Source organism: Arachis duranensis, chromosome 1 (genome assembly GCF_000817695.3).
Source record: "Arachis duranensis cultivar V14167 chromosome 1, aradu.V14167.gnm2.J7QH, whole genome shotgun sequence".
Lineage (NCBI taxonomy): Eukaryota > Viridiplantae > Streptophyta > Magnoliopsida > Fabales > Fabaceae > Arachis > Arachis duranensis.
Genome location: NC_029772.3, coordinates 2,865,419 through 2,875,448, shown reverse-complemented (window position 1 = coordinate 2,875,448; position 10,030 = coordinate 2,865,419). Strand labels below are relative to the sequence as shown.

General features: G+C 33.0%; 1 protein-coding gene across 1 annotated transcript; it reads left to right on the top strand.

The window, feature by feature from the left end:
• Positions 1-5,749: 5,749 nt before the first annotated feature.
• On the top strand, positions 5,750-9,570 carry LOC107467695 (syntaxin-52). The gene is made up of 6 exons (XM_016086894.3): positions 5,750-6,053; positions 7,468-7,680; positions 7,976-8,178; positions 8,274-8,374; positions 8,472-8,516; positions 9,193-9,570. Exons 2-6 carry the CDS (start codon positions 7,472-7,474, stop codon positions 9,322-9,324), a joined length of 690 nt encoding a protein of 229 aa, XP_015942380.1. The 5' UTR covers positions 5,750-6,053; positions 7,468-7,471; the 3' UTR covers positions 9,325-9,570.
• Positions 9,571-10,030: the final 460 nt, after the last annotated feature.

The window sequence follows — 10,030 nt, the reverse complement described above, 5'->3', positions numbered from 1 at the left end:
TAGTTGGAGGGTCATGGCCTCCTACCTCTTTTCGAGTATGTCATCATTATCTCAATACTAGCCGTCTTATTGTATGGACACTAATTTAAACATTGAAATGTCTTTATAGATGACTTCACCCACCAACCAACCGACAACCCACTGATAGTTTTGATCCGCATTCTAACACTTCACAACCGACCGACTCAAGAATCACGGAACAACATTAAAACAAAAGATAAGCAAATATTAAACATAATTCATAGGATCAAAGCTACAATTAACAATTGTAAATATACAAGAATGTTAATAAGATTTGAATAACACCCTCAATTGTTGAACTATGCAGGTCGAACTTTTTTACTTTGTTGGGTGCATTTAGAAGCTATGTATATAACATCATTTTTAGAAAAATAAGGCTCACCTTCTTAACATACTTGAAACTTGTTTATCTAATATTGCAAATATCAGTGTTAATAGTTTTTTTCTTTTAAAAAATTGTCGATTTATCAATATAAGTTATCTTTAGATTTAATCGGTTTATATTTTTATTCTTTTACTTTTATTTCAGTATTTTTTAGTTTTAAATTTTTCCTTGTGAGGAATTAAAGGTGGTACTTACAAGTAGAAGTGGCAAACGAGGAAGTCCGCCTCGTCCCGCCTCGCCAAAAGCCAGCCCGTCCCACTCTGCTTAGTGAGGGGTCGTAAATTCCTCCCTGTCCCCGCCTGACGGCGGGTTGGCGGGGCAAACTCGCTAAATCTTTATTTTATAAACCATTAAATATTAAATAATGTATATAACTTCACAACCATTTCAATAAATTTATAATTTCTAAAAATATAAAAAATTATAATTTTTAAATTCACAAACATTAAAGTATTTATAATTATAAATATGTAATAAATGTAATCATAAACCAAATTTTTTGAAACAAAATAATAAAACCAACATTGTCCAAAGCAAAACAAACATTATTGTCCAAAACATCTAATTGAACATCTTCAAATTTATAATCAATCAAACATAAAACACTTCAAGTTTATAATCAATCAAACATAAAGTGATAAAACATATAATTAGAACGTCATCAATTATCATCTTCATCTTCGTGTAGATAAATAATATTATAGGAACAAAAAAAAAGGATGGCCCGCCCCTCCCCGCCGAAGCCCACGAATTATGCGGTGCGGGTTAGGCGGGTTTTTAATTTTGAGGATTTCAAATTTTCACCCCAGATCGCCTTTTTTTACGGGTTACGAGGGCTGACCTAGCTAGTTTTGGCCTGTTTGCCACTTCTACCTGCAAAAGACTCTATACTTAAGTTAGTAAGGGTTTAAGCAGGTTTTTGGTATATTGGATCTTGAATATACCTAAGAGAATTAGGGCATTTATAATTGTAGAGTTTGTAACCACCCTTTGGAGTAGTTCTACATTTGATGGTGGATAACCGTTCCCTTTATTGGAGGTTGTTGAGATTTTCCTTCTAGAAGTAGGAGAGAGATTATAGGAGTTAGTTACTTATTTAGATAAGTAGAGCTTGGGATACTGTTGTCGCACCCGACTTCTAATAGGTTACATGGGAGCCGTTGAGACCCATTTATATGAAATGGGCTTTACTTTTGAGTTTGGCTATGTTTTGGTCCAAGGTATAACAGTGCCCCTACTTGAGACCGAGCTTTTAATAGGTTGGACTCAAGCAACTTAGAAGTCGAAAGAGTCATTTTTAGGTCGGATACTCGACGTAATTTTCTAAAGCTCAACTGTTGTGTCTTTTTGCGTCTTTTTTATGCGAGAGAGGAGAGAGGAATCAGGAATGAGAATGGCTTTAGGGAGGCTGGAAAACTATTGTGGATTGAAACGACCACGTTTTATGAGAATCCACCGGGTTTCGATTCGGTTTGACTGGTCAGAAATTGGCCGATTTAATAGTTTGCAAACAATTTTTAGATCGATGGTTTTTAACTTTAAACCGAATCGTATTAGTGTCTGATTCGCGGTTGGACCGCTTCGACTGGCTGGTCCGATCCGATTTTCAGTAATTAACATTAATACTAATTAAAAGTAATCTATTACATATTTCTAATTTTACAACCAAAATGTGCCACATGTCACTTTTTTATTGTAATTGAAATCAAATCTTTCCCTCCAAAATTAAGGAATTCTCCCATCCTCCTTTCTAATTTTCCAACCAAGATGTGTCACATGCCACTCCCTCATTATAATTGAAATCAAATCATTCCATCCAAAATTAAGGACTTCTCCCTTTCTCTCTACTAATTTTACAACCAAAATGTGTCACATGTCACTCCCTCATTGTAATTAAAATCAAATATTTTTCTCCAAAATTAAAGAGTTCTTCCTTCCTCCCTCTTTCTTTTTCTATCTCTCTTATATCTTCAACCATTCTATCTCTTTTATATATCATTATCAATGACTAATTACGAATTTGACAATCAAAATGTGCAACTTGACATCCTTTAATTGCATTAAAATTAAAATATTAAAATTAAAATTGAAATTAAAATATATCTATATTATATATTATATATTACTATCTTATTTAATAACCAAATGTATCACATGACATTCTCTTATTAAAATTGAGAGAAAATATTTTCTTCCAAAATTAATAAACTCCCTTCCTAAATTCTCTCGTCTACCTCTCTCCATTTTCCTATTTCTCTCTACTATTTTCACTCTATATATAATTTAAATTTTATATTAGTAATTTGACGTCATCCGATATTTTTTATTATAATTAAAATAATTTTTTTCTTCCAAAAAAATAAAATTAAAAAATAGTATAATTCAAATAAAATTATTAAATACATATTTTTTTTTTGTTTTTTACTTAGTTTTAAATTTTTACCGCTTTTCTTTTTAATCTATATTTTCATTTCTCTTCTTTCAAATATATATTACATATAATTTGGAGAGAATACTAATGTTATAATTAAAAGTTAGAATCACGATTTGATTGTTTAAAAAAATTAATTTTGAGTTAATTTTATAACTATCAATATAATTTTTTATGCTAACATCTAATTATATTTTTTATGCAAGAGACTTAACACCTAATTATACTTTTTCATATAAAAATAATAATTAAAAATCTTATTATATAATTTTTTATTTACAGAGAGACCTTGGTCTTCTTAGTCCGAGACTTTTGTCAACTTATGACTTTTTTTTTAAAAGTAGTTTGATTCTATAAATCTTTTGTACTATGCATAATCTATACTGTCAGGACAAAGTGGATCGAAGTTTTAAAAAATTTATCAAAAAAGCTCTACATCCATGTAATTTTTTCATCCAAGCTATCCAAGTAACTTCAATCAGACGCGCCTCCCCAACCTCCTTACGCGTTTGTTATACGCGCGCCTCATATAACGTAAACCTTGTTCTTTTCTCGCGTTTTCGTTCTTCTTCTTCTTCTTCTTCTTCTCTGTTCGCATTCTTCATTATTGATTTACATTGAATTCAACGTAATAAGCTCCGTCGTTCTACACTTTTGAATGGAAACAATGAATGATTCAACTTCAAATAAGTTGAATGAGGTTATTACGTTGAGAGAGCTAGGAAATAATTGATGCACGCTATCACAATAATCTTAAACACTGAACAAAGTAAAAGGAGGCCACCGAACCGAACAACATTCATTTGGTGAATCAAAATCACAAAGGCCACCGAACCGAACAATTTTCATGTGGTGAATAAATGGTGATCAACTTTCAATCAACAAGAATAGTATTTCTCCTCCTCTTTCTCCTCATCTTTTTCTTTAAAATTCGGGCACGTAGGTTCTTCTTCTGCTGCTTCTTCGCGCACGCAGATTCCTTCTTCTTTCGTTATAATCATCACTAACAACACCAACATTTTGCTCGGTTAAGTGGAGTTACTCATTTTGATTCACTTAATTGTTAATGTATTCAATTGAGTCCTTATGCATGCAGAAATATTTTTCTTATTGATTGAATGTTTATCACCAACATTGTCTTCTGGTAGAATTGACGGAGCCGAAGACATAAGTAACTTACGGAATTAATTGTTAGGAACCAATCAAGTAATTAATTTTAGTTGGAGACTAAAGTGTCGGGTCCAAAATTCTTTGAGGACTAAAATGGATAAATACTCTTTATTTTAATTGTAATAAAAACATATCGGATGACACATTTTGATTTGTCAAATTACTAATATAAAATATAAAATATAAATTATATATAAAGTGAGAGGGCCAGAGAGAAATAGAAAAAAGAAAAGAGACAGATGAGAGAATTTAGGAAGGAAATTTATTAATCTTGAAGAAAAATATTTTCTCTTAATTTTAATAAGAGATGTGACATATTTGGTTATTAAAATAGTAGGCATGTTACACATACAAGTCTTTTTGGCTTACAAGTCTTACAAGTCCAATAAAACACATGCATTACACTTAATTAACGCATTACACACTTCCACATTCAAGAGTAAATAAAACGCACGTTATTCAACAACTTCCTGTTTCTAAAGCGCGCTACTCACCATGCATTATGAACGACTCTTCTTCTTCTTCCTCCATGAAAACAATTTTCTTGCCAAATTTGAAGATAATGGAACTTCAGAAATACACCCAAACGATTACAAAAATACACCCCAATGATTACAGAAATACACCCAAAGGATTATAGAAATACACCCAAACGGTTACAAGAATTCACCCAATGATTATAGAAATACACACAAAGAATTACAGAAATACACCCAAAGGATTACAAAAATACACCAAAAAGATTTAAGAAATACACCCAAAATTCGTTGAAGTGCACCTTATGCATATTTCAGAACTCTTTCTCTTTCTCCTTCTCATCTTCTGCTGCTTCTTTTTCTTCAAAAACGATTTCAGAGCTTGATGTAAAAAAAATAGAAATCGAGAATAACGAAGAAAGAAAACAAAGAGAAAAGCACGTAAATGAAGAAGAAGAACAGAAAGAGGAAGAAGAACGTGCAGCAAGAAGAAGAAGAAGGAGAAAGAGAAGGCAAGAAACGAAAGAAAAGAATAAGAAGAGGAAGAGGAAGAAGAACGTGCAAGAAGAAGAAGAACGAGAAAGAGAAAGCAAGAAACGAAAGCAAAGAAGAAGAAGAAGAAGAGGAAGAGGAAGAAGAACGTGCAACAAGAAGAAGAAGAAGAAGGAGAAAGAGAAGGCAAGAAACGAAAGAAAAGAAGAAGAAGAAGAGGAAGAGGAAGAAGAAGAAGAACGTAGACCTTGTATCATGTTTTTGGGGTTTATTTGTTAATTAACTTATAAAGCATACAAGCCCTAATGACTTGTATGCAGAACTTTTCTCTTAAAATAGATAGTAATATGTAATATATAATATAGTTATATTTTAATTTTAATTTTAATTTAATACAATTAAAAAATATTATGTTGTATATTTTGATTGTCAAATTTATAATTAGTTATTAATAATGATATATAAAAGAGATAATGTGGTTAAAGGAATGAGAGAGATAGAGCAATAGAGAGGAAGAATGAAAAAATGATATGTGCTATAATTTGGTCATAAAATTAGTAAAGAGGAGGAGAAAATTTTTAAATTTTATAAAAAAAGATATAATTTCAATTATAATAAAAAAAGTGATATATAACATTTTAATTATAAAATTAGTGATGTATAATAGATTTATGGTCTATTTGAAAGTGAAAATCAATTCATTTTTTGTTTTTATTTTTAACAAATACTGATTTAGTTCCACCTAAGCAAGCAAGCACCCGGGGGTAATGGAGTAAAAGACAAACACATACACAATACAACAATCAGCGTAACGCAAGTGGGGTGGACACCAAAAACGACGCTGTGCAGAACGACCTTTTCGGCTTTCTTAACATCGCGACGTAGACGACGACTCTGTCCGACGAAACGGTTACGCTTTAGTGCTCCTTCCTGGTGCCGCTCTTGTACGCTACTTTCCTTTGTACATCGCCATCTTCCCGAGAAACGACGTCGTATCCATCACCCTCCATCGGAAGAAAACCCGATTCCTTCCTCTTAATTCCGAAACCCTACTTATAATTCGTCCCAAATTTAGTAGGTATAAGCGAGTTCCCTTTACGATCCTTTCATAGTTTTGTCAAATTCGATTTTCTCTTCAATTTTTCTGAATTGTAATTTGAGCGCTGCTGGATGACCTTTAATTCGCCGGGATTTCGTGTTTTCGTGTCTGATTTTGATGTGTGTTTTGAAATTTCTTTAGGAATCATGTATTTTGTGAAATTTTGATGTTTGAGTTTGTTATGTTTATTTGTATCCAATGCCGGGTGAATTTTGTGATTTTGTTGTCCCTGTTCTGTGATCATGAGATGAGCTTAAAGGATTCTTTGTGCTGTTTGTTATTACTTGATTTTTTTTAAAAGAACATAAAATAAAATGCTTGGAAATTCCGAGGTTCACAGCAACCGTGGTTTGGATTTGAAATTGAGGGAACTGTTGCTGAGGGAATTAGTCACCATTTCTGTGGAGAATTGAAAGTTTGATCGGGGTAAGAATTATGTGGGTGATGGTACTGGGTTGCCGGAGTGCTGCTAAATGTGACGGTTGACTAATTGTTTGTAGAGATATAATGGTGGAAAATGAGGGAACATGTGATGGGATTAGCTAATGGGTGCACTTGTTACAAGATGAAAGGTTTTAATTTTTACTGCTTTCAATGTTTGTTTTATCAATTGTTCAAATGTTTTGGCAAGTAGGACGCACACCCATATGGGAAGAAAACCCTGGTTGCTATTCTGTTTGTTTGTGACATGTTTTTGGCCACTCTTTTTCCTTTTTGTTTTTTCTTCATTCGGTCCAAAGTGTGGCTCTTTGGACTTTTGAGGGCTAAAACTCAGGATGAATTATTAAGGATTTTGCTATTTTCCAGCAATTGTTTCTTCCAATGTATCTTTTTCCGCCAACATTGTTTATTGTTTTGTTCCCTCTATGTGCGTGCCTGCACTGGTGTTTATCAGGTATGCAAAAGTATAAGATACCCGTATGTAGTGTAATGTTTCTTTCTCTCTATCTTAGTAAGTTTCTTTAGCTGGGGAAAAACCATGCATAACTTCTCAGTCAATGTTGTTGGCACATGAATTATGATCTCCAAAATATTAGTTGGCCGTATATATTTCTAGTGAGTGGAAAGCCCTTTTACATTTGGTGTGATGTATGCAAAGGGAACATCTCATATATATATTTGAGTGCTGAGTGCTTGCCCTGAGGCAGCTGAGTAGGTAGGAAGCTAAGAGTGTTAAATTAAAAAAAGTGGGCGTAACTATAACTTGACATATTTTGATATGTATGAAGGTATTGGTTTTACAAGGTTCTCTTAACGGTTAAACTTTAATATTTGTTAACAGTGAGGGCTGAAAAGGTTAATTATCTTATTAGAATAAATGAATTTTCGCTGATGATTTATTCAATAAAAATCGTCTGGCAATGACTTTTTATTCCATTTCACTTATTTTCAGACCAATGGCATCGTCATCAGACTCATGGATGAAGGAATATAATGAAGCAGTGAAACTCGCCGATGATATCAATGGCATGATTTCTGAGCGGAGTTCATTATCCACATCTGGACCAGAAGCTCAGCGTCATGCATCTGCTATAAGAAGGAAGATTACTATCTTAGGGACCAGACTTGATAGCTTGCAATCCCTTTTATCTAAAGTCCCTGGAAAGTGAGTGTTCGGCTGTTGTTTATGCTAATTAAGGAAGATCTTGCTATTACAGCAAAGAAACTAGGACCTGAAATACTGTACTGCAATTGTCCAGTACATTTTTAAGGGTTTTCCTGATCTTAAATATTTATTTCTTAAGATTTGTTTAGTTGCATTGTAAAAGTTATGTGATAATAGCATAAGGTAATATGTATTATCAGTCATTCATTGTCTTCTTTTCATCTGTAAAGTGTCAAGTTATATGATGAAGTTGCTTTATTGATATCTGATGCTTTCACTTCTCAATGATGCACAGATCTGAGAAGGAGATGAATCGCCGCAGGGAAACACTTACAAATTTGAGGTCAAAAGTTAACCAAATGGCTTCAACACTGAACATGTCAAACTTTGCAAATAGGGATAGTTTATTTGGTCCTGAAATAAAACCAGATGCAATGAGCAGAACTGTTGGCCTGGATAACAGTGGACTCGTTGGACTTCAAAGGCAAATTATGAAAGGTTACTTAACTTGAATTGTTTGAAATTGAAATATAATATCTGTAATCTGTAATTTGGAATTTAGATCTTGATTTGGGGGAGTGGTGTTCAAGCAGAGCAAGATGAAGGCCTTGAAAAATTGGAGGAGACTGTTGTAAGTACAAAGCACATTGCATTAGCAGTGAATGAAGAGCTGAGTCTACACACTAGACTAATTGTATGCTACTTTCCTATGTTAAATTTCTTTTTTCTTGTTTCTCACAGACCATTTTCTCCTTTCCTTTCTAAAATTGAATATTCTCTTCCTGTGCTAGGATGACTTGGACGAACATGTAGATGTTACAGATTCTCGTCTAAGGGTAACACTCCTTTAACTTTATTAGAACCATATCTCCCGTTTGGGCATATAAAAATGGAATGTTCTCAAAGTTTACAATATGCTCAGTCAGTTAAGCTCTTGCAATAGTAATATCCGCTTTGTGCTCTTTAGGGTCAATATTTTCATGTTTATAAATTCCTTAATTTTGGTGGCATAAATCTGAGAGTTAAGTTGTTGATAGGACCCTTGTTGGATACTTTCATTGGACGTATGAAGTTTTTATTTTTATTATTCTTTTTTTTTAATATAGTTAGTCTTTAATATTTGTTTGGTATGTAATATACTTTACATTATATGCTTTGTCAAATGTGGACCAGTAGGGTTTTGTGGTTATTGTAAAACTCTTTTTTTTTCTAGCACTAATCAATTTGTGTATTATTTCACAATGTGAAGAAAAAAAAATAATATATGCCCTTGGCCAGTGTTTCAAAATTTCAAATGCATGAGCAAAACTAGATGAAAATAACTTGTTCTATTTTATGTGGCTGCATGCATGCCTACCATTTTTGATTTTCCAATGGTATCTTCTCTTTTACTTTTTAAAGCTCCAAATCCCTCTAAATTCTAATATCTTTTCTTAGAACAGGGAAACATCAATATTTCACCACTCTTTTGTAAGTTGTAACTCATCATTTCTGTTTATCTTGTGTTAACAGCGTGTCCAGAAGAACTTGGCAGTTTTAAACAAACGTACCAAGGGTGGTTGCTCCTGCTTGTGCATGCTTTTAGCAGTGGTTGGGATAGTGGTTTTGGTGGTTGTGATATGGTTGTTGGTCAAATATTTGTAGACACAAAAATACCCTACTTATAAAGCTTTTCCTTTCTTCTTGTGTGTACTGAAACAGCATAATCAAGTTTCTTTGATTCTTGGTGTCTTGAAATGGCATTGTATCTCAATTTTCGTTTTCTAAGTGGTTGATGTCTGGGTTTTCTTACTTGTAAAAATATGAGCTTCCTATGTGACAGATTGCTCGTGTGCAAAGAGAATATTAGTGCCACGTATTGCCTATCAATCAAAATCTAATGCTTCATCAGTTCCAGCTTCTTTGTACTTCTGAATCCGAATTTCATACTCGTGTTTTGGTTATATAAATACTTAATTTTTTAAGGGTAAAAAATTTAAATAAGCCAAGTCAAGAATCATGTAACGTAAATACGCCAAAGCGAAAATCGTTTCAGCAATAAGCCAAATTATATTTTTATATAATTCGAACCAGCATGGTTCGAATTCCATTTCTACATAATTCGAACCAGCTTGGTTCGAATTATACACAAACACATGCATACACGTAATTCGAACCAGCTTGGTTCGAATTACACACAAACACACGCACACACATAATTCGAACCAGCTTGGTTCGAATTACACACAAACACACGCGCACACATAATTCGAACCAGCTTGGTTCGAATTACACACAGTAATTCATAGTATAATTCGAATTATGCCGTTTAAAAATTAATAATTTATTTAAAAAATTTATTAAAAAATTA